Source organism: Paracoccidioides brasiliensis (assembly GCF_000150735.1).
Source record: "Paracoccidioides brasiliensis Pb18 unplaced genomic scaffold supercont2.5, whole genome shotgun sequence".
NCBI lineage: Eukaryota > Fungi > Ascomycota > Eurotiomycetes > Onygenales > Ajellomycetaceae > Paracoccidioides > Paracoccidioides brasiliensis.
In genome coordinates this window covers 2,044,586-2,070,029 of record NW_011371362.1, presented here as the reverse complement: position 1 = coordinate 2,070,029, position 25,444 = coordinate 2,044,586, and the positions used below count along the sequence as shown (strand labels likewise).

General features: G+C 42.2%; 5 protein-coding genes across 5 annotated transcripts; 3 read left to right on the top strand and 2 right to left on the bottom strand.

Moving 5' to 3' along the window:
* Nucleotides 1-2,028: 2,028 nt before the first annotated feature.
* Nucleotides 2,029-3,064, top strand: PADG_11870 (uncharacterized protein; the record flags this gene model as incomplete). Its single annotated transcript, XM_010762282.1, has 2 exons — nt 2,029-2,352; nt 2,684-3,064. The coding sequence occupies 2 exons, from the start codon at nt 2,029-2,031 to the stop codon at nt 3,062-3,064; spliced, it is 705 nt and encodes a 234-aa protein (XP_010760584.1).
* A 1,097-nt stretch (nt 3,065-4,161) lies between these two features.
* PADG_05071 (protein pyrABCN) lies at nt 4,162-11,244 on the bottom strand (the record flags this gene model as incomplete). The annotated part of the gene is made up of 3 exons (XM_010762187.1): nt 4,162-4,218; nt 4,302-10,327; nt 10,440-11,244. The coding sequence occupies 3 exons, from the start codon at nt 11,242-11,244 to the stop codon at nt 4,162-4,164; spliced, it is 6,888 nt and encodes a 2,295-aa protein (XP_010760489.1).
* Nucleotides 11,245-12,625: 1,381 nt separating this feature from the next.
* PADG_05070 (uncharacterized protein) lies at nt 12,626-16,724 on the top strand (the record flags this gene model as incomplete). The annotated part of the gene is made up of 3 exons (XM_010761959.1): nt 12,626-12,962; nt 13,041-16,246; nt 16,515-16,724. The coding sequence occupies 3 exons, from the start codon at nt 12,626-12,628 to the stop codon at nt 16,722-16,724; spliced, it is 3,753 nt and encodes a 1,250-aa protein (XP_010760261.1).
* Nucleotides 16,725-16,868: 144 nt separating this feature from the next.
* PADG_05069 (uncharacterized protein) lies at nt 16,869-17,163 on the bottom strand (the record flags this gene model as incomplete). Its single annotated transcript, XM_010762186.1, has 2 exons — nt 16,869-16,995; nt 17,108-17,163. 2 exons carry the CDS (start codon nt 17,161-17,163, stop codon nt 16,869-16,871), a joined length of 183 nt encoding a protein of 60 aa, XP_010760488.1.
* Nucleotides 17,164-19,420: 2,257 nt separating this feature from the next.
* PADG_11869 (uncharacterized protein) lies at nt 19,421-19,853 on the top strand (the record flags this gene model as incomplete). Its single annotated transcript, XM_010762281.1, has 2 exons — nt 19,421-19,779; nt 19,808-19,853. The coding sequence occupies 2 exons, from the start codon at nt 19,421-19,423 to the stop codon at nt 19,851-19,853; spliced, it is 405 nt and encodes a 134-aa protein (XP_010760583.1).
* Nucleotides 19,854-25,444: the final 5,591 nt, after the last annotated feature.

Genomic DNA, 25,444 nt, shown 5'->3' with positions numbered 1-25,444 from the left:
TATCCAACAACAACAACAACAACAGCAGCAGCAGCAGCAATGGCAAAACACATGGAAAGAAATGTAAGGGGTGAATATGTTAGTTAAACCCTTGCTGAGACATCAAGTATTAAGCGAGGCAAACGCTCCACCAACCTTTCGACCCTCATAAACGCCGCGCAATCACTAATAACTTCCGCAGAGTTACATTTTGTCGACAGCAACGAGAGTTCTACCATCCTTTCCCCCGAAATGAAGTTGAAAGGGCCAAGAAAATTGATGGGGAAAGCGATTTCGGCGATATTCAACAAGTTCAGTCTTCACGCTTTGCGCTTGAACGCAGCCAGCTAAGTAACTTACTTCTAAGGTTCCTTAAGTGGTTACGTGAGGCAGGGATAATGCCTAAATGATACTTGGTTAATGACAGGGCAAAGGTAGTAGTATTATCTAGCGCATCGGAGTTTCAAGAGCGAGTTTCAGTTTCCAGAAGCAGATCAGGTTGGAGTTTTAATTAGTAATGGGACGGTGGAACTAATTTACGCTACAGATGAGCACTTCAATAATCAATGATTGGTTTTGGCTAAAATAACACACATGTTATGATGTAATCGTGCCTCCGCGCACCCACACCTGATGTGGGTGTGCCACAATGTAATGATAAAAACAGTGTAATGATAAAAATATCAACTTCTTTATTAATCAATCTTCAAATATTAATATATCACCACCACCATGACCAATAAGATAGATGATCTTGAAAAATGTATTCAGAGTGTCATTGAAGTCTATAATGACAATTGAAAACAAAAAATCTTATCTCTGACATGCAAATTCAACATTTCTTATCAATATCTTCAAGCAAAAATCAATGAAAGAAAAACACATAATGCAAAGACTGCACTGAACAAGAAGCTTAGCAAGAGTCAGAAGAATGTGTTAAAAGAGTGAATAGCTCATATGAACAGAAATAATTGCTTATCAACTGCAGAGCAGATTTAAGATAATATGAATCTCATTTTCAAATATCATTATACTGATTCTTTAACCTTCTCATCTGTGATCAGCAAAATGTAGATCTATTAATATATACAAAGCTTGAATAAGTATAAAAGAGTTAAGCAGAAGACAATAAATCTGAAAAGAATTGCTGTTGAGAATATCAGCTATATCAAAATATGATTTGATCATTTGAAAATCTTACTTCAAAAGTACACATTTTAAATCTATGATATCTACAACTTCAATTAGATTGGCTTTCAAGAGAGTTAAGAACATGGAGAATGAGTTATTACTGCTTTAAAAGACTTTAATTCAGTTATAACTTTATCATATTTTTGAGAATTGATCATTGTGATTGAGTGTATTTCAGCAGATGATGAGATATTGAATTTCTTCATCATCATGAAATTCAAAACTCAACTTGAAGATTGATATACACAAAGTAATCTATCATATGAATATATAATCACAATATTAAATACTGACTATATTAATAATAAGATTGACTTTGCATGAATTCAACACTTTAATGAGATCTTTAAAAAATGTCAGCAAAGTAATCATTGATTGATGCTTCTTGACAATCATGAATCTCATTTCATTGAAGAATTTCTACAATATTGTGATTTTCACAAAATTATTTTATATGAATTTTCTTTACATTCAACTCATATATTGCAATCTCTAAACAATATATCTTTTTAGCAGTATAAGCATTATCATTCAAAGATAGTTAATCAAACTATATGATATGAATATGAGTAGTATGAAAAACAACAATTTTTACAGAATTTAATTGATATCTGCAAAAAGACTTTTCAATCTTCTATTATTCAGACTGACTTTACAGATTATAATATTATCTTATTCAACTTACAATCTATACTGCTTAAGTTAAATTCAAAGATCTCTGATTATTCTGAGTTGTATATATATGAAGAAGACTTTTTTTCACTGCAATCAAACTGTTCAGATACTGCTTTATCATAGTTATTCTCACTCAAGATAATTGAGAAGCTACAATATCATATTCAAATGATAAAGAAAATAATGCAAGATATGAAGAATATACTTAATTTCAAATCATCTCATTTGAGCAATCAATTGAACAAGATTTTCTATGACAGCCTTGTTCAAACAGAACTCAATGCTATAAGAGAGAATGAGATTAAGAGTTACTATCTTGCAATCAAACACTATAACACTAAAAATACATATCAGCAGGTTCAAGCAGGAGGTATACTCACTGTCAGGAATACAAATAGAAAGATTGTGCAATGTAAAGAGGAGGAAGTAGAAAAAGAACATTATAAAAGAGTCAAACATGTTGAAAAAGCTTTGAAGAAAAATGCCACAGATCCAACTCAACAAGAGGTTAATGATATATATGAACATCTCATGAATAATACAGCTACTACAGATGATATAGATAAATTAATTATCATAGATTAGCAGTGTGGTGATGAGATATTAATTTTTGAAGTTCTAATTATCCATATTTTTATCATTACGCTGTTTTTATCATTACACTGTGGCGCACCCACATCAGGTGTGGGCGCGCGGGGCACGATTACTCCGTAGAATTTTGGGAGATTCACCAGAGTATACGGTGACAGGAGGATTGTTGCTTGTAATTTGAAGGCATAGTTTTAGAGATTTGGCGAACGGAATCGACCTTAACCTTTGCAAATACCTCAGCCAAAAGGGCTTCAACTTTCGAATGCGACCAGCAAGAGAACCTTGGAAGTTGGAAGCCCATGACATGGCAAGGGAAGTGGGGGAGCAGTTAAAACACTGGCAAGCGCTTTTCAACAACAATTTTCACAAAACAATCAGTCGTCGTGTTCAATCCTTGACCAGCATGAGCAGTGACTGCTGCCTGGAGGGGAAGAGCAAGGACATTGGACGGGATGACTCGGTTCCAATGCGGGAATTAAAGAAGCTTCGACAAGAGTGGCTTGAGACTTTTCCTGCGACTTTTGCCGTTTCTCTCCACAATGGAGAGGATCCAGAGATGGGCACTTGGAAACACAAACACAATGAAAATCTCTTTGATGAAGTTGATTCGGGTTCATCGGAGGCCTGAGTTGAGGCTTGATAAAGGGTGCAGTCATGTGATAAACGTGTGGTTATTACTAATCAGGAAATAAGCTTTCAGGAACAATCTGTCCTGGTGCGCTATTCCTAAATTAGTTAGCGGTACAATAGCCTATGATTTCCTAAGGAGATATTTTCATATGGAGAACACGGCAGAGAAGGGAGTAGGGTAGGAAGGAGATATTAGAGAGCAGGGTAGAATATAGTTGCAGAGGACCTAGGTACGTAACGTACTGGCAGGTAGGTGCTTCTAGTCAATGCTAACCCATAAAAGGCTTTCGGTTTCTTCTTGACCGTGAGTGGGAGAGAAGTTATCCCAGCAGCAAAGGCCCAGTGTATGATACAATTTATAAAACGAAACTTACAACCCCAGAGACAATGCCAAAGAAAAAAACCTACGTATTTATAATAAGTTGCATGCAATTCAAAAGTAAGGTTCATTTTCCTTCCCCCCCCAAGAATATTTATTGAGTGCCAAAACCTAATACAAAGATAATGACAGAGATGAGAAACGGTAGGGACCTGAGAAGCAGACGGAGTCAACCCATTTCAAATGAAGAGGAGAAAGGAAAAGAGACAAAATCAAAATATAAGCCATATCTACAAGGGGGTTAAAAAAGAGGGGGGGGTTCGGGAAGGGGAGATAAAAAATATGAAAAATAAAAATGAAAAAAGAAATAAAATGATGCAAAAACCGAATAATGGACAACTTAAACCTTACACACATGAATCATTAGAAATACATGCAAAGTACATTAATAGTACACCAAAGTGAAAAAGTACATAATATCATGTCAATTAATAGCGGAAATTATGCCTACAGTTCTTTATTGGAGTGGCTGCTCTTCATTGCTAAGATTCTGTGTTATAATGACGAAAAATGAAAGACAAAAAAGGAAAGAAAATATGAGAAACCATGCTCAATACGATGGAAACAAAATTGTTTTAGGTTGAGTTGCTATCGAAAAATAAAGAACAATTCCTGTCTTGATATCGATCGGTTTTCCAGAGTATATGGGCCTTCGGGCACGTCTATATATCAAAATTCATGAAACGGAGCTTGTTTTGTTTCAATTTGACGTCTCATCACGATGCCATGACCAATGCGAGCAATGCCATGCGACAGTAGAGTCCGTATTTCATCTGTAATATTTTTTAAAAAAATGGGACTAAGTAAATTATACAAAGAAGACATGGCAAATGGTAAAAAGCGGAGTGGAACTTACCTGTCGGAAATAGGCCGCACGCTGGTCAAAGTCAACCTCTTCACAGATCTCCTGGTTGCGCGGTAGAGGGTGCATGACAATCATCTGGCTCTTTGCATGTTTGAGCACTGTATTGTCAATGACAAAGGTATTCTTCAGCCTCTCGTACTCGTTCAGGTCTTCGAACCGTTCCTTCTGCACGCGCGTGCAGTAAAGTACATCAGACCGTGCCAGGCTCTCCGGGGTAAGTTCGGTCGACTCAAGAATAAGCTGGCCGGACGCCACAAGCTGTTGGCGAACCTCTTCAGGGACAGCCAGCGCCTTGGGAGAGACAAGCTGGACGCGAACGTCATAGAACTGGAGTAGTTTGACGAGCGAATGTACAGTACGGCCGTATTTCAGATCGCCGATAAAAGTGATAGTGATGTCGTTGACTGTGCCGAGCTCCTCGCGGATGGTGAAGAGGTCAAGGAAAGCTTGGGTTGGGTGTTCAACGGCACCGTTACCGCCGTTGATGATGGGGACAGGGGAGAATTTGGCAGCAGTGGCCGCACTGTTGTCATCAGGATGGCGGAGGACGATGGCATCACTGTAGCAGCCTAGTGTCCTGACGGTGTCTTGGAGGGTTTCTCCCTTTTTAGTGGAAGAACGCTCGGTGGCGATGGGGATGGTGCGACCGCCCAATCGTTGCATGGCGGCATCAAAGGAAGCGGAGGTGCGGGTAGAAGGCTCAAAGAATAGCGTTGTGAGAACTCTGCCTTTCAAAATATCGAGGACGCCATGACGTTGAACACCCAACCGCATCTCTTGTGCAACGGTGAAGAGAAGATGGAGATCTGTACGATTGAACTGGCTGACTGAAACGATATGTTTCTGTTTGAAGGCGGAGTGCGAAAGCAGCTGTTGCACCGAAGGGGATATCTTGATTGGATATGGATAAAGAGGTGCAACGGGAACTAATTCATCCAGAGAATTAGGTACAGGGTATCCTTCAGAAGGATCCCTAAGCCTCGATGGACGCGCAAGCGGTGTTGTTGAGATAGACAACCGTCTTGCGAGAGAGCTTTCGGGTTGAGGAGTCGAAGGAACGATTTCCCTGGCTACAGGTGATAATGGTGCCGGGGGTGCGAGATGATGACTGGACATGTCTGATCCCTTTGGCGCATCTGGCATCATTTCGCCATCTAAGCAAGCGGTCTTTCCTTGAAATATTACTCGTCCGACAGATCCTTTTAACGTCTTTCCAGTAAATGGCGACCAAACGCCACGGCCCTGGACCACATATGGTCGGTCAAATTCGACCTCCACGGAAGTATCAGGCTGGTCATGAAGTTCAAAGATCCTTTTAGGGTTATCATAGAGTCTGGAGGTAACATCGTCCACGGTTAGGCGCTTGTCGGAAATAGCAGTAAAGAGCAGGGGAAGTGCGTCTTGGATGCCGACAGCTGCAGAGGCATGGCTACCCGCAACCTGGTAGGGAAGACTTCCAATGGAAAAGACGTCAATTGTATCCATGAACTCCCACAGTGTTTGTTGGTCTTTCTTCGATGGAAGACATGTGCAACCAGGATAATCATCCTGGGAGAGGAAGAGGGAGTAGATGGAGACGTCGCAGGTCACCATGAGGCCCTTCTCCTTGCTGAGTGCGATCAAGCCAATATCATCTTTGCTTGTAACACTCATCACGTGTATATTACGATTGTGGAGGCTGGCAAGGAGCAGAATGGAAGCCAAGTCAGTCGCTTTGGCATCAGTGATGATTGGCTTAGTGGTGGGCCAGGAGGCAAAGTGCGCCGTAACTGTCGCAACCTTGTTGATATTTCCCGATAGGTGGTTAAAGGGGATGAACAGTGAACCGACTTCGCTCGTGATTTGTCCAACCTTGTCAGAATTGGCAGAGGTTGCCGCAACAGACAAGTTGAAATCGCAGTACGAGCCCTTGCCAGCGTTATGCTGGGCAGTTCTCAATGCTTGCGAATCGGTGACAAAGCTATCCACACCGACAGGCATGATGCGAACCATGCTAAAGCCATTAGAAATGGAAGCCTTGGTCACCTCCTGAAAGTCCGGAGAATCGGGGTTTGCGAGGCCTGGCACAAATGCTGCGATATTGATAAGGCCTGGGAGAGTAACAGAGCGATAGCTTGTTTGGCAATCAATGCTCATCACGTTCATCGGGTAATGGCGAGCAATCGCCTCGATCAAAATCTTCGCATTCTTCACATTTGTAACTAGTGGAGTCTGGTAGTCAACCGCCATTCGACGAGTTCGATAACCTTTGCTTATGTAGTTTGCTGGTCGTCTAAACCTATTGCTGGAGGGAAGATTGATGTACAGATCAATCAGATTGTTGGCAAGATGCTGCGTAAGAGAGTATTCAGACTTGAGGTCCTCCTCTTCTCCCGCAAGAACTTCGAGATACTTCACTGGAAGACCGTGTTCCTTGAGATAGTCTGCAGTGCCCGCTGTTGCGAATAGGTTATATCCTAGCGCGTGGAGCTTCCTGATCGACGGAAGCATCTCAAGTTTCTCTTTAAAAGAACCGATGGAGAAGAGGATATTTTTCTTAGGAAGCTTGAAGCCGGTTGAGATAAGAGCTTTAAGATATGCCTCGTATCTGTCACGGCCAAAGCATGCAACTTCACCAGTTGACGCCATCTCCACGCCAAGAACGGGGTCAGCACCGGAAAGGCGAGAGAATGAGAATTGGGGGACTTTGACTCCGACGTAGTTCTTCGGAACAGTGACGAGCGGGTACTCCACAAATGGCTTTCCAATCATCGCCATCGTTGCCATCTCGATCAGGTCAACACCCATAACCTTGGAAACGAATGGGAAAGATCGCGATGCTCTGACATTACACTCGATAACTTTGATGTCATTATCCTTGGCGATAAATTGAATATTGAATGGTCCGGTAACGTTCAGGGCATTCCCAATCTTGCGGGTGGCCTCTTCGATCCGGCTGACGGTTTGAGGATCTAGATCTTGTGGTGGGAGGATCAAAGTAGCATCACCTGAATGAACGCCAGCATTTTCAACATGTTCTGAGATGAAATGACCGACCATAACGCCATTCTTCGCCACGGCATCCATTTCAATTTCCTTGGCGTTTTCGATATACTTAGTGATTACTACTGGATGTTCACGTGAGACTTCAGCAGCCTGGTTAAGATAGCTTGCAAGATCGTCCAACGAATAAACCGTGTTCATAGCAGCTCCAGAAAGCACATAAGACGGCCGCACCAAAACAGGGTATCCAACCTTAGCGCAAAATTCGGTAGCCTCCTCAATACTGGTTAGTTCCTTCCAAGCAGGCTGGTCGACACCGATGTGGTCAAGGAGTCGAGAGAACTTATAGCGATTCTCAGCAGTGTCAATCATTTCGGGAGACGTGCCCAGAATATTGACGTTCAACCGATGCAGAGGCAAGGCTATAATGTTTGGTGTTTGTCCACCCATAGAAATGATAACTCCACTGGACGATTCAAGCTGATATATATCCAATACAGTTTCCAAGTTGATATTCTCAAAATAAAGTCGATCAGCTTCATCATAGTCAGTACTGACAGTTTCTGGGTTATAGTTGACCATGACTGTCTTGTGCCCTTGCTCTCGTAGTGTTCGGATGGTCCTGACAGAGCACCAATCGAACTCGACAGAGGAGCCAATCCTGTAGACACCGGATCCAAGCACCATAACACCATTGTCATTGAAATCAACATCATTCTTAGAGCCGTTGTAAGTTAAGTACAGGTAGTTAGTAAACGCAGGGAATTCAGCGGCAACTGTATCGATTTGCTTAACTACAGGCATAATGCCCGCTTCCACTCGCAGCCGTCTGATAGCCAATTCATTGGAGCTCAAGAACTTGGCCAGCTGCCTGTCTGAGAAACCGAGTTGTTTTGCTTGTCTGACGAGCGATACGGGAATGGTGGTGGCATTATAACTAGTCAAAGATGTTCCAAAATTACTGAGGACCTTCAGCTTACGCAAAAACCACTTGTCAATTTTGGTTAACTCCCAAATATCATCAACAGTGTAACCGGAATGCATTGCGTTGGCGATAGCAAACAATCGCTGATCGGAAGGCGTTTGGAGTTCGGCTTTGATGGACATGAGTGCGTTTGTTGCATTAAAGCCAACATTGTGAAAGTCCACAGCACGGATGGCCTTTTGAATGGCCTCTTCAAAAGTTCTTCCAATACTCATGACTTCACCAACACTCTTCATGGAAGACCCTAGCTGGGTAGAGACACGAGTGAATTTCTTGAGATCCCAACGGGGAATTTTGACAACAACATAATCTAGCGACGGCTCGAAACAAGCACAGGTGACCTTTGTTACGGAGTTAGAGATCTCATTCAGCGGAATACCGAGACCGAGTTTTGCGGCAATAAAAGCGAGAGGATAACCCGTGGCTTTGGAGGCGAGTGCGGATGACCTTGACAAGCGAGCATTGACCTCAATAATGCAATATTCTCTGGAGAACGGGTTCAGCGCGTACTGGATGTTACATTCGCCAACAACCCCCAAATGACGAATGACATTGACGGCTGTTGTTCGGAGCATATTGTAGTCCTCATCAGACAGGGTTTGCGAAGGAGCCACAACAATTGAATCACCAGTATGGATACCAAGTGGATCAAAATTTTCCATGTTACAAACAGTGATGCAGTTATCACGGGCGTCACGGACGACTTCATACTCAATTTCCTTCCACCCTTTCATACTCCTCTCAATGAGAACTTGGGGGCTTGCGGCAAAGGCTTTCATGCACAGATCCCGCAATTGGTCTGGGTCCTCAGCAAAGCCACTGCCCAGTCCACCGAGGGCGTATGCAGCGCGAACAATAACAGGGAATCCGATATCCTTGACAGCTTCCATAGCTTCCTCGAGAGTGGATGCGGATGCGGATTTGGCACATTTTTCGCCAATAGATTCCATGCTTCTTGCGAATAGCTCACGATCTTCGGTAGTAATGATGGTGTCGATCGGGGTACCGAGGACCTTAACACCAAGCTGTTCAAACTCATCTTTGAGCTGGATGCCAACCTGGAGGGCGGTTTGGCCACCAAACGTTACATAGATGGCATCTGGGCGTTCATACTTAATAACCTTGCGCACAAACTCTGCATTGACAGGCAGAAAGTAGACTTTGTCTGCGAGACCCTTTGATGTCTGGATCGTGGCGATATTAGGGTTGATGAGGATGGTGTAGATTCCTTCCTCTCTCAGGGCCTTTATAGCCTGGCTTCCAGAATAGTCAAACTCTCCAGCTTGGCCTATACTGAGACCGCCCGAACCAAGAATGAGAACCTTTTTAACGCTGACTCTCGGATGAGCAAGATCAGTTTCCTCTGCAGTCGGGCCAGGAAAGCTAACGGGCTCATGAAGGACACTGGACGACACTACGCTCTTCTTGATGGTGTCGATAAATACATCGAACAAAAACTCGGTGTCTCGAGGTCCGGGAGCGCTCTCCGGGTGGAATTGTACACTGAAAATTGGGCGTGAAAGATGTCTGATACCTTCGTTGCTTCCATCATTGGCATTAACGAAAAGTTCCTCCCATCCTTCCGGTAACGTCATGGCGTCCACTGCATAACCGTGGTTTTGTGATGTGATATAGCAGCGGCCAGACATAAGGCTGGTACATGGGATGTTATGGCCTCTGTTACCGAACTTCATTTTCGTAGTGCTTGCGCCAGCGGCCAGGGCTAGCAACTGGTGACCAAGACAGATACCGAAAATAGGAATTCGGCAGTCCTCGAGTGCCGATTGAATATACCCAACAGTTTTAGAAACCATGGCAGGATCTCCTGGACCATTAGACAGGAATAGGCCGTCGTATTCCTTTCCGGCTAAGCTAGGAAAATCATAATCCCAGGGAACGACAAGGACCTCAACGCCGCGAGCGAGCAGGCACCGCAGTTGGTTGTATTTCATACCAACATCCACACACAAAACTCTGATGGTGCGACCAGATGGGTGGGAAAGCGCCAAATCCTTTGGTGGGGAGAACAATCGGGGTTTCCTGATAGAAACTGTAGAAGCCAAGTCAGAGGACAGAGACTTTTGTTACATAAACCAAAATCAAGCCCAGAGAAAAGCAGATAAATCAAGAGTTGTTGTGTTAGCAACTGCTTTGAATCTCACCATCGTTAACAAGGTTTCTCTTGTTAGGATCTACCCATTCAATCTGTTCAAAGTGTGCCCTCCAGGAATCAAGACTATCTTCGTCAACAATTGCGAGGCTGCTCGCAGCATCTCCATTGAGAATTTCAGTGCTGACGTTGGGTTTCTGTAGCAGAATCCGGCCAAGCATGCTTCCTTCTTCTCGAATCCTTTTGGTGAGGGAACGGGTGTCGACACCGTACATGGCCGGCACTCCCTGCTCCTTCAACCATGTGCCCAGAGACGACTCAGCTAAGAAGTGGGAGTAATCCTCTCCACAGTAACTAGCGACGACGAGACCAGCAACGTGGATTTCAGTTGACTCGAAGCACTTGGGCAGATCACCCAGCAGCTCATCTACGGTCTGGTGCGAGGGAACACCATAGTTTCCCACCAAGGGGAAAGTGACAACCAAAATCTGGCCACGGTAGGAAGGGTCTGTGATGGATTCTGGGTATCCCACCATGCCGGTCTGGAACACCAATTCTCCCGCGATGCTTCTTTCCGCACCAAAGCCGTAACCTTGGTAGACAGTGCCGTCTTCGAGCTCCAAAGCGTACCACTTGAGGCCCTCCCCAGACATGGGGGCTGCCGCGGGGGGAATAGCACCGCCCTTGTCAGAATTAGCCTGGGGAGCGAGGGACGGCAGGACTTCTCTTAAGTTCTGGAAGTACGCGACTGCACCACCGATAGCGGGTTTAGAAGGGGCAGTTGATCTCCTCCTCACAGAGTTGGCATGAACAGGAGACGGGCTTTTGGTATCCAGAGAGGGATTGAGGAGCGGCATATTGGCTGGTTGGTTGGCTGGGGGAAGGGTCCCTGTGAAGGGGACAGTATGCAGACAACGGAATGAGTTTTTAACAGAGCATCAGCCGGAAGGAGAGACAAAAAAGGAACGAATTGGAAGAATGCCCGTCAAGGATGTGAGGTGAATACGAGGTGAATACGAAAAGAGAAGAGTATCAATTCGCAAAGAGAGAGAGGAGGAGAAGAGGAGAGGAGATGAGGAGAAGAGGGGAAGAAGAGATGAGGAGAAGAGGGGAAGAGGGGAAGAGGGGAAGAGGGGAGGGATGGGTGAGGTTGATAAGAGGGTATATAAGGGGTGGGTGGGTGGTGGTTTTGTGGGAATGAGAATGGGTAAGTGAAGAAAGAAAAATATGAGAAAGTTTCCCAAACCAAAGATGAAAAATACAGTTTAGGTAATCTCAATACCCCAGTAGATACTTATTTATTCAGCCAGCCAATAGGGGCCGCTGTCAGTTCTGGGCTTGGCAGATATTCCAGTATATCATTGGCCAATAGCGCTTAGTCAATTCTACCCCTAATGCTCTAGTAACTTTCGTCTCGTATCAGAGTGTATTATCAGGTGCTTCTACTTTTCGTCATCTTCAACCGCTCATGTTCAACATTGAGAAAGTATCCTCAATTCTCAATCTAATTAATTAATTTCTTGATCAATTTCAGTCTAATACCCTATAACTACAAGACACCAAAAAGAGGAAAAAAAAAAAAAAAAAGGAGGGGTCAATCAACGATGCTGGCCCTATCCGTAATTTAGCCTCTTCTCTCCAGCCATTGAATCCCTCCCCAGAGGCACCAAGTCTGGAGGTAAGGAAGGGAAGCCCGCAAAGATTTGTCTGTCTTCACTTCTCCTGGACCATCATCTATGTTTAATTGCAGCATCGTTGACTAGAATTGACCGAAAAGAAAATACATCAAAAACAAAAATCTTCGTCCCCCATTGGAAGTCGAAGATTAACCCAGGCACCGCACGTGATACGATGACTAACCTTTGGAAACCAACCCAGACCAACCCAGAGCAAGCTGGATTATCAAAACCCTACAATACAGCCTTAATGTAGCTTCAAAACAACTAAATAAAAATATTCTTCTTCCTGCTGTTTGCACTGAGAGAAAATGATTCCAGGTCAGGTGGGAGACCATAGTGCTTGTTTTCTTTTTCTGGTCACTTTTGTGATTAGCTACAGAGTAACTGACTTACAGGTTCTCATTCATTCATTTATTCGTTCTCTGGGACAGGCTGTTTGTTTTAACTTGGTCACCTTGATTCCATATCCAATCTTCAAGGTTCAAATCCCCTAAACAGCTTACCCCATCCCTTCAAAAAAGAAAAAGAAAGAAAGAAAATCTCTGGCGCAATTCAAACAATGGTTTCCCCTGTTCTGAGTCTCAGGCGCAAAATCTCCAACACAGGGCATTCTGTCGTACCCTCCATTTTTGCCCCATTGATTTCCTCTCCGCGTCCTCTGAGCCCCAAACGCATTAGGCCACACGGTCCAGATGTGGACGTTGAACAGATGAACCCATTGGATGGCGCTGGCGAGAGGAACGGGGAAGATGAAAATGAACAAGAATCACATGAACATGAACATGAACATGAAGAAAATGAAGAAGGTAACAGCCATCATAGCGGCTCTGACGAGGACGAACATGACGGCCTGGAGGCATCTCCTCTACTTCCCATATTTTCGGCATCTCATCTTGGTAGGGAATCTCCACTATCACTGCATCTAATTATCAACAGACATAGTAAAAAGCACCCTGAACTAACATGCTTATTAGACAGCCTTCCAACATACCCCCTGGCTCATGCCATTCGGGTATTGATCACTTCTCGCATCGAAACCACTTTGTCCTGGGATCAGCTCCGGTCTCCACAGGTATCCCAGTTTCTGCTGAAGTCAATTCAACAGCAAATTCGCCAATCTCATTTTTCGAGAGCAACTCTCTATGCACTGATGGCCAATTGCCTTCAGTTCAAAAAGGAAGTCAATTCTAGCCCCGGGAATAGCGGCACAAGCAATACCCGGGCCATGGTGTGCGAGCTGCTTGCTATCAAACTGCTAAAGGAATACTCTACGAGAGAGTTGATTGATGCACTATCATATGATTTCTATCCCCTTCAGGAAAAACCACCGCCAATGCCAAGCAGCACCCTGTGCACCCTACAACCTTCGAGCCGGGATAACACCAACAAATCTAAATTCGGCCCCCCCCCAAAGGCTGGCCGTATCTCTTGTTTGGAAATTGCCATCCGAGCCCAGGCAAAACGCTTTCTCGCACATCCACTCGTAGTTCAACAGCTCGAGGCTATCTGGGCAGGTAACATTGTTTTCCATTTCGAGGCTGATAGTTTACACCGCCTACCACCACCACCACCACCGCGCATAAATACCCGGTCGGGATACGGGTCATTTATGCAAACTAAACACAACGTTTCTAACCGTAATGCCGCTACCCCTCGTCGCTCAGTTACTCTTTATAATCCTCGAGGCGCTTCTCTATTCAAACTTTCCCGGCTTAGAGTTCCTCTATATCGACAGGTTTTATCTACGTTGTCCTTCGCCATCTTACTTGGGCTCTTCCTTGCAGTTATTCAAAAGAGATCCTTGAAAATCACCACTCTGGAGCTTATATTCTGGCTTTGGAGCGCAGGGTTTATGCTTGATGAACTTGTCGGATTCAACGAGCAAGGGTTCAGTCTCTATTTGATGAGCTTCTGGAACACATTCGACGTGGGCATATTGCTCTTGCTGTTCTGCTACTATTGCCTAAGAATATATGGTGTTGTTGCACCTGACAACCGCAAAAAGATCATTGCGAACCACGCATATGATGTGTTGGCTGCCAATGCAGTTCTTCTCCTTCCCCGTCTCTTCTCCGTGCTTGACCACTATCGCTATTTCTCCCAACTGCTAATCGCCTTTCGTATGATGGCTGCGGACCTTGTTGCTGTGTTTACCTTAATAATAATTGCTTGCAGTGGTTTCTTTGTTGCATTTACATTCTCATTCGGGAATGGCGACTCGCCAGGGACAGTTGTCTATGCCCTTTTTCAGATGCTAATGGGTTTTACGCCTGCGGCCTGGCAGCTGTGGGATAAATATAACCTGCTCGGGAAAACAATACTAACGCTTTTCTTGTTTATCTGCCATTTCCTTGTCGTAACGATACTTATCACGGTGCTGACGAACTCTTTTATGGCTATTGTTCAAAATGCCAACGAAGAACACCAATTTGTATTTGCCGTCAACACCCTTTCAATGGTTAAGTCAGGTGCTCTGTTCTCATACGTTGCTCCAACCAACCTCCTGGAGTGGATAATAACACCCTTGCGATTCATAATGCCATTTCCAAAATATATCAAGCTCAATCGGACAGTGATCAAAATTACTCACATGCCGATCCTCTTTATGATCTACCTATACGAAAGAACCATTCTGAGACCGAATGTTTTTGAACCTTCTGATTTAATTAATCGTGGTGATGCTAGGCAGTGGAATCCTGACCATCACAACACCTTTGATGCTTTTACTCGTCGAAACTCCATACGCGTGAGGGAACCATCCATTGCCACTTATCAGAAGGATCGGGCTCTTGATGAGGTATTTCGATATCCAGCCAAACATGCAAGCTACCGGGGACCGCAAAGGCGAAGGAGCCCTTGCGAACGAGAAGCTAGCAAGGTTGTTGACATCTGGATGCAAAATCTTGAGCCCGAGTCCGGGATACTTTCTCCAGACGCAGAGGATATGAACCTGGTGGAAAGGTTGGGAAAGCAACGTTTCTGGAGGCACAGAGTTCGGAGATATCCAGATAGTGTAAATGTCGCCGTACGAAACCTTACGGAGACGACGTGTCAGTCGATAGCTTCAGATCCGGAAGATTGGGGATACAGCACAGTCCACCGCCGTAGATTACCCCGCGTATTGCGGTCCTTACCAGTGCCACAAAATGTCCGACAGTCTTCACAACAAACGGATATGGAAGATGGTGAGGAGCTCACAAGCACCTGCAATGAGCAAGGTGATTCTGTTGGAGCTGGGCGCACGTCGATGCATGTCAGTGACACAAACGATCAGGGAGCCCAATCATCTACGCCTTCCAGTCTCCGGGGTCTAATCAGTTCACGAAAGAACAGCCCGTCTCGTCGTCCGAAAACTCCGCAACGCCACCATTTCCGAAATGCTTCCGGTGCGACAATCCTCTACAAACCCAGGCAGCCTCAGACAGACGATCAGTCCGACACTGACATTAGCCAAGATGGTAAAATCAAGCCAAGTTCTATCCATTTCGGCGGTGGGCCGAATGCCCCTAAAAGGCGCTCACCCAAAGGACATGATGACTGTAGTACTCAAACCGCACCCCGCGCCATCAAACCGCCTAAACCCAATTTCATGCCCGTCTCAGACACCGCGGATCTAGCATGGCCCAGCTCAGACCTACACAAGGTGCACGGCCGCTCCTCTCTAGACATGGGCCTCGGCTCAGACTTGGGGGACAACAAAGCTGTCGGCGGTGGGTTTGTTGGCGGTATACCGTCCGGGATCAGCTTCGCGACACAGATGGCATACGCTACGGGTTCACTGAGGCGTCCTGCTGTAGCACCGGGCAGTGATAATCAAGATATGATGAGCAAGCTTGTGCTGGCGCGGATGAGGGCGTTGGAGGATGGGTTTCGCGATGTTATTCGGGAGGTGAGGGAGTTGAGGCGGGCGGAGGAGGCGAGGGATCGGAGGCGGGATGAGGAGGAGCTGGGGCTTGGGAGGGTGCGGGAACGGCAGCGGGAAAGAGAATGGGAAAGAGAACAGACACGGGGGCGGGAGCGGGAGCGTGATAGGAAGAAGAGGAAGGCGGTGAGATCGCAGGGTGCGCCGAGGAGTAGGGATGATACGGAGGTTGGGTTTGATTCAGATGGGGTTGGTGCTCGTGACGTAGCTGGACGTCCGGATGTGGAGAGTCGGGGCGACCCGGCAGTGTTTAGAGGAGTTGGTTCACTTTAGAACTTCGGTGCCGTGGCGTTCCAGGTGGGCGGGTAATGTTTTGTGCTTTATATATCCTTTCAATGACCGTTATATGTCGATTGAAATGCGTGTTAGAGACTTTGTATAGAGTAGACAAATAGTTCTTTCTACCACGTTTATTCGTGGTCCGTCTTTTATTTGTATATATGTACAGTACATCATATCATCGCATAGACTGACTATACGGCAACACTTTCCTCCCATCACTTCCATCAAACAAATAAAATTCAAGGATGTCCTGCTCATGATCCTCTATATTCTATCCGCGATTTCTGGTCTGCGAAAAGAGGTTGATTTCCTCGGCGTGTTAGATGGTTTCTCCGCTGCTGTTGCAGATGGTGTGCGCGAGTATGGAGTAGCTGGCGGTATAATCATCCAACAACCCGCCATTCGCCCTGTCCTCCAACCCCATCCCGTAAATGCATACAGGTACAGCGTATAAGTGTATAATAATAGAACCATGACATCGTAACTGCATCAGACGCAATCCCGAACTTGTGTAGAAATCAGCCATCCACCCAGCACTCAATTTTCAATTCAATCCCAGAAACCACACACACACACATATATATATGTTGTACCTCCCCTACCGCTGCTGCCCGTCATACAACCTCCTCGCCTCTGAAATCTTTTCCTGCCTAATGCGGTAGAGTGTCATGGTGAACAGACCGGCGCCGACGGAGGCAACCAATGCATATACCAAGTGTCGGCCTCTGTATTGGATTAAGATTTGGTTGGGTTAGCCGGGTGCGTTTGTTTGTACATATTATCTATTGGTTACTCCGTACAGAATACTGCATGAGGGAAATCGAGAGGGTGGCTTACGTGAAAAGCTGCTGTGGAGGCACAACGGGTGGAGGAGGTGGGCGTGGTGTGGCCATTGAATGTACATGTATCGATCGGGAAGTGTATGAACGGAGTTAGTCCCGTTTATGCGTTTGGTGATGCTTCTTGGATAGAAAGGTTGGATTCGCAGTTGTATGTAAGTGTAGAGAGCTCTGAAGGGCACCCCGGTGACAAATGAACTAAAATATTCGCATTTGCTACCTTCATTGTTAGTTACGGCGCAGTCACTGGTAATATATGGATTAAGGTTGATCCATTCCGACCTCAGCCATAAGTTATTGATCTGCTCCAACCTCAACCATATTTGGTGCTCAAGGTTGATCTGCTCTGCTCTAAAGGTTGATCCACTCTGATCCTCAACCACCTATTTATATTCAGCTGCTCGTTCATTCCACATTCTAATCCCCAATTTAATATTCTCGTCGCAGCTCCCTAGTTAGATAGATGAATTGAAGCTTTTGTTTTGTTATTATCATGCTTTTAGTTAAGCAATAATATTAAAAATATAAAATTCATAAAGATAATATTTAAAATTTTGATAAGACTAACTTTGCAATGAGACTTTGTATAATCTCTAAAGTCATTACTGCAGTTTGAGCACAGTGAGGGATCACATATAATTATTTAGAGAAATTATAAATAAGTTATAATTATTGAAATATATAAAATCAAATAAGTGTTCTATTCTTCTTCATTGAAAAAAATCAAGATTCTATAAGCAGAGAATGAGCAAAAGACAAAGAAAAAGACATGAAGACATGCTAATCTAGATCAGGACACTATTCTATCTATACAGTAAGGTTGTGGGCATGTTCAGCAGCTTGATATGCAGGTAAAAGCTCAAATTGAAGCTATGTCTTACCAGCGAGCTTTACTGCACTGCAGCAGCTGTGGGACTCTTGAACATACTATATGCAGTTGCCCTAATAAATAGCTATATATTCAACTATTAAATAGTCTTAATTTATAATATTTTAAATATTTAAGTATGTGGTTGTTGAATACATTGAATATTTGATGATTTTCAAAAAGAATCCGCCGCTCAATGAAGTAATTATGTTAACTAACTTAGTAATATATTTATTTACAGCCACAGGTCAAACCTTCACGTCTTCCTCCAAATCAACATGTCAAACACAGTATCATCTGCTCCGTCATTAAAGAAACCGCTTGTTAATTTGTGTTTTCAATTCTGTCAAATTTGCTTCGTGCTTTGTAGTTAACTGACCATGGATGGGGCACACTTTTCCAGGGTACCTCGCTAGCTAGTTAGTTAAACCTCTGTTTAACTAACTGTGCCACATGCACTCACTACCTCTCATTAGTAAGTGCACCCTACCATAAAGGAAATATTATCAAAACAACCTCATTCTGTCGGAACCATATTTTTGAAATATCTCCACAACCACTGCTCTATTTTACTCATACTGTGGCTCAATCTACTTGTCAGCTCTCTAGGTACCGCCCAGTATCAAGTAAATATGGCGAGTGGTCAAAATACCCCACAGATGGGTATCCAGCCACCCAAACTAAGTGTAAAGGGTTAAGCTCTAAGAACTAGAGGCTAGTCCTCCTATATAACAAGGACGAATTGCTTGAGAAAGGGAAGAAAAGAATGAGACGAGAACTCGAGCTTAAGCAAGCTCGCGTAGCATGATCACGTGCGCACGTGCAAACGATGGCTAGGCTGAGTCAGCCAGCCAGAGCGAATCTAGGGGTTAACCCCTTATACTAAGCAACCATGCCACTCAAATTGAAGCAGACATCCAAGCTTTTAAAGAATATCATATAAACCCACTAGGTAAAACACAAAACCCAACCTGGCAGATGATTGAAGCCTTCATGAGCAGTGTCAGTGCCTATGTTAAGAAGACTGAAAAACAGTCAACTCAGACTGAACTGACTGCAGACCTCTGAGCCGTCATGAAAGCCCAGGAGGAGATGAGAAAGAATATAGTTCAAATCAAGAACATACTAGCAGCTCCAGCTGTAAAGCCCACTGAGGTCAACAGTCTATTCTATGCTCAAGTTCTGCAGAAACCATATCTTCTGAGAACATCAATGCAACTCAAACCCTCAAGCAGACTACATGAGATTCTGATTAAAATAGAAAATACTATCTCAGAAAGTGAAATACAGACAGCCTCAGAAAAAACAATCAAAGAAAAGATCAATAAAACACTGAAAAAAAGTCAAGTTCAAAATCTGAAAAGTGTAAAAACTCTAGCTGTAAAGTGACACTCAAGTGAAGACATCACACTGTACACAAATGATCAGAACACAACAAGGAAAATGCAGATATACAAGAAGAAGTGGATGAAAGCTTTTGAAGACACAGCAGCTCTTCAGATTATTATCTTTGAAATTCTAATTCATGGAGTCTCAACAGCAATAGATGTCACAAATATCAAAGAAATGAAAGACAAAATACAGTGGAACAATTCAACATTGGAAACTGCAAATGTCAAGTACATAAAATGGCTTAAAAAGAAACTTGAAGAGAAAAAAGCATCCACATTGATAGTGAAGTTTGATAATAGTGAGCATGCAGATAGTGCAATCATCAAGAAGATTGCACTAGAAGCTCAGATGTTTATCTGTGAATACTACAATAGAATCTGCAAGCTGAGACAATGCTTCAAATGTCAAAAGTATGAACATATTGAAACTCATTGCAAGGCAAGCCAAATTTGTAGATACTGTGCAGGAAGTCACAGCACTGTGAGCTGTGATAAAAGAATGAAAAAAAAAACAGAGACAAAATGCACAAACTGTGATGAAAAACACTCAATATAAAGTGTTCAATGTGAGAAAAGAAAGGCTAAGCTGGCCAGACTTGAGGAGAGAAAGAGAACAAGATCATATACATATCAGAAAGCAGCAGCAAGATATTGACAAGATACCACAAATGAATTTTGAACTGATAGAAAAACAGATACTTCAAAGAAAGTCTCAGTCAGATCTATTCTCTAGTCAAAAGTGAGAACAGACTTGGATCAAAAGAGAGGCTGATCCCCAAGGAAGAGCATGAGAGCTGGAACCCAGGAAAAGAGTGAAGAAGATGCAGTCAGACAGGTGCTACAGAAGCTGAGCAATAATCAGCAATTGATTGCTTCAGTGAAGAACTTCAATCTGAACAAACATCAGTGATGTGCAAGTCAAAGAAGTCAATCATCAACACAGATCTCAGACATGCATATGATCTTCAATGAATAATACAACTCTATTAATACTTCAATACAATGTCAACAAATTTCATGATCAAGTCATGGTATCACTGCTTGCTGATCAAGCAGCATTAACATATGATATTATAGCTATTCAGAAGCCATGGTGAAACAAGTTTTAAGAGATCACATACTATTCAGTCAAGGATCAATTTGATCTGATCTACCAGAAGAATGAGAAAACTCAGATATGCTTTCTCATAAACAAGAGAATAGGAGAAGGCTGGACACATACACACTATACAATAGATATTGTGACCTTAAAACTGCAAGTGAATAAGAAAAGAGTGCTATGCATACACAATGTGTACAACTCAATTACAAGAACACTTGAAATGAATGATGCAATATCAGATCTTCAAAAGGCCCTAGAGGAGGAATCTGAAGCTGAGCATGTAGTACTGAGAGACTTCAATCTCCATCACCCATTGTGAGGTGGATTTAGAGTCAGAAAGACATCAGAAAGAGCTGAAGTCATGCTTGAACTGATAGCAAACTATCAACTAGAACTGCTTATACCTGTTGAGACAAGAACACACCAGGAAATGAGAGAACCAACCACACTAGACCTGGTTTTGAGAACACACTGGGTTCAAGAAAGAGTGATATGCTGTGGACTAGCTGGAGCAGAATTAGACCATGACTCAGATCATCTATCAGTGGCAATCATTCTGAACATGTCAACAGCTCAAAATGAGCTAAGAAAGAAGAGAGTTTGACACAAATTGAAAGAAAAGAAATTCAAGAAGAATGTCAAAAAGAATCTGCCAGGAGCAAGCAAGTCACTAAGCAAGAAGAAGATCAATCAATATCTGAAAGCTATAGTCAAGACAATCACAACAGTCATGGAAACTCACTGTCTAGAGTCATGCATCAATTCATGATCAATACCAAACTGGACATCTAAGATCAAGAAAGCTCAGATGGAAGCAAGATGACTGAGATGTATCCACCAAGAAACCCAGTCAAAGAAAGCATGGGAAGACTATAGAAGAGCTAGAAATTACAAAGAAAGACTTATTCAGAAGCTCTTGAGAAGAAATCATAGAGAAAGAATACAACAAGCAACAGAATCCACAGAAGGCCTCTGGAAGCTGGTCAAATGGGCTAAGAACAGAGAGTTCAGAGCTGCTCACACACCATTTCTAAGATATGAAAAAGGCTCTCTAGAATCTGAACTGGAGAAAAAGTATGATCTGCTCAGCAAAACCTTCTTTCCACTCTCAGGCATTGCCAATCTCAATGATATAGCTGGAACAGTATACTCAAAATCAATTGAATAGCCAGAAATCACACCCAGTGAGGTACAGAAGACAATTCAAAAGGTGACTGCAAAGAAAGCACCAGGCTCAAATGAAATATCAAATCTGATTTTAAAGATTCTGATAGAAGAGCTGACTCAGCCTCTCACAATTCTATTCAATGCCTGCATGGAACAGAAATACTACTTAAAACACTTTCAAAAATCTATAACAGTAGTGCTCAGAAAACCAGAGAAAAAGAACTATACTCAGATCAAATTCTATCAACCAGTAACTCTGCTAAATATAGTGAGGAAATTGCTGGAGAAGATCATTGTCAAAAGAATGTTCTACTGAGTAAAGAAGCATGATTTTTTTTCAAAAATGCATCTGAGTGACAGAAAAGAAGTCTCAATTGAACATGCTCTGCACTGGCTACTGAAGAAGATAGAAACAGCACAAAAAGAACAGATAACATTCAAAACAGTATTCATACTATCTTTGAATGTTTCAGATGCCTTTGACTATGTCTCACATTCAAGACTTCTTCACAATCTCTAAAAATAAAGAATTTCAATTGCTGTGGTGAGATGGATAGAAAGCTTTCTGATAGATCAAAGAACCTCTATCAAGCTCCCAGAAGACAGCTTAAAGGAAAGAAATGTGCAATCAGAAATTTCACAGAAATCATCAATGTCATCAATACTCTATCTATTTTTTAATGCAGATCTGATGGAGAACTGTCAGAATTCAAAAAGTGATACAGCAGGAATGAGCTGGATAGATGATATAAATATTGTGATTTCAAGCAGCTCAGCTGAAGAGAACTGCAGAACACTTGAAAGAATTCATGAAAAGTGCAGCAAATAGAAGGCAACATATGACTCAAAATTCAATTCAGCAAAATACAGTCTGATACATTTGTTCTACAGATTCAGAGAATCTAATGACAGCTATACAATGATCATAAGAGGATATACAATCACATCAAGCTAATGCTGCTGGATACTAGGACTCATACTTGACAATTAGCTCAGATGAAAAAATCATATTGAGAAAGTGAAAGTCAGAACAATCAAGACTCTGGAAGCTCTTATCAGCCTGGCAGAATCTAAGACACAGAATATAAAGGTCTGAGAAATATCTACAAGGCTGTTATTTTACCACAGATGACATTTGCAGCATCAACATAATATGCATCAGCTGAAAATACACTCAACTACAGATCAGTACTGCTCAGCAAGCTTGAAACTGTGCAAAGAAAAACAGTCAAGATCATCACAGATGCATTCAAAACAGTTTCTGAACCAGCACTGGATATTGAGACTCATCTTCCACCACTGCAACTGCACTTGGAAAGAATTACAGCTGAAACATATTTAAGGCTCAGAACAACCTCACAATGGAACACTTTAGATAAAATTCAGAAAGAGGAAATCTGACAGAGCTACAGATATGACTGAGAATCTTTGTCAACAAAATGAACATCTTTGAAACAACATGAACACTGATGCTGAAAGGCTCTTGACAGAGAAAAGATTAACAATCTGGAAATCAGAAAGCTCTATATAGTTCCTCTCTGGTGGAAACCATCAGAGACACATATAGAGGATAAAGAAGCAGCAAGAAAGAGTCATGATAAGAGATGATTGAAAGGACTGAGAGCACAAAACAAGCTGATAGTATATACAGATAAAAGTATCATAAACAACAAGATAAATGCCTCAGCAGTGCTTGAGAATCTTAACTTCACAGAAAAGATATACTTGAGAAATGCAATCAAAGCAACAGTCTATCTAACTGAACTCAAAGAAATTCAAACAGCTATGTTCATGGCTCAAATTTTGAACAAAAATACTATTATCTTCTCAGACAGTCAGGCAGCAATTCAGACAATTCATGACCCTCAAATCAATAATCAACAAATTCTTGAGCAAATTGTAGAAATCTGAAATCAACTCCAGGGGATTGATATTCAGATTGAAATAAGATGGATATCAGCACATGAGAGTATGCCAGGGAATGAGCAAGCAGACATGGTGGCCAAGGAGGCCACAGGCTGGAGGCTAGCAAGAAATGCATGAGGTCAGAATGTTCAGATGGATACTGGCCAATTGGCATGAACAGCAATCACTCAGATATCATTGAAGCTGCTCAAGACTAGGCTAAGAACTCAAATGAAAATGACTTGGGTGGAAATCTGGCAACATGAGAAATATGAATGAGATCTCTTCTGAATAGTCAAAGAACTCAGCAAGAACATCTCTAGACTTCACTCAAAGCTGATCTGACCTCTGTCAAGTATTCTAACTTAGCTGTGCACAAGTAACATTGAACTACATCATTTCCTGTGCAGAAGAAAGGTCTCAGAAGTTAAGAATGGAACATGCAAATGCAGCAGAGGAAATCAAACAGTGGAACATGTACTGCTTAATTGTATCAAGCACATAAGTCTTCAGAAGGACCTCTGGGTAGAGGAAAGAACTACAGACCTTCAGAAAATGCTCTCAAATTCAGATATGGCGGCTCAAGCTGTCAATTTTATACTCAAAACCAAACTTCTTGAGCAATTTGGGAGTGTACAGGACCAAACTATCAAGCAATGAGTTCTTAATTATTTTCAAACACTCAATAGCTCATGCTGCAGCAATGTGTGTGGGCAAGGTAAAAATGATATGACAGCTGCAAAGCAAAATCCAACTGACAATCAATGTCTTTTTTATATTATTTTCTTATATTTATTCACTGACATTCAATGTTTTTTCTTATATTATTTTCTTATATCTATTCACTCAATTCTTCTTAGACACCTCACAGGTGGCTGCCACCATCTGACAGTGATTTAATCAAAATCTTGTAATTAGTGATTTCTTTAAGTTTTGCAGGTGTTGGATGGATTAGAACTAGCTTATTCCCGCATAGTGGCCTATGAGGCGGCTGGGTCAGTGTATGAAGTAATCAATCAATCAAAGAAAATATTATCATAATTGAAATCTCTTTCTCATATATTCATTACCACTTTTCAAAAATTATTAACCACCATCACCATGTCTAATAATATTAAATATTTAGAAGATAAGATTCAAATAGTATTAAATATTATAAAATTAAATTTAAAATTTAAAATTATAGATATGATATAAAAATTTGATATTTTATATAAAACTCTATATAAATACATTCAGAAAAAAAGATTAAAAAATATGAGAGTTTTAATCAATTGAACATTAAGTGATAGTTAAAAGAAAGTAATCAAAAAGTAAATTCATTAATTAAATAAAAACTTTTATTTCTTTATAGTTAAATATATCAAAAATATTACAAATCAAATGTTAAAATATTATCATATTGATTCTAACACTTTTTCTCCTATTGTGAGCAAGATGTGAGTATATCAATTCATGAAATATCTGTTAAATTATAAAAGGATTAAATAAAAATTTATAAATTCAAATTAAATATCAAATAAAAATATAAGTTTTATTATCAACTGATTTAATCACTATAAATTCATCTTCAATCAGTATAAGTTTTACATTAATGATATTTATAATTTTGATAAGATTAAATTTCAAGAAGAAAATAAGTATAAATAATAAGTAATAACTGTCTATTGTTAGGCTCAGCGCCCGACTGAGCCCGACTGAGCGCCCGGTTAGACTCGATGTCGAATTAAGCTCGGCGTCCGATTAAGCCTAATCCACATCACATGACCATACGACCATGCGGGTCGCCTGATGAGGCCTAACCCACATCACGTGACCACGCGACCATGCGGGTGGTTATAATCCAAGCAGGCCCCAGCACCCCCTTTCATCCCTTCAAGCTTAGTATTTCATTATATAGTA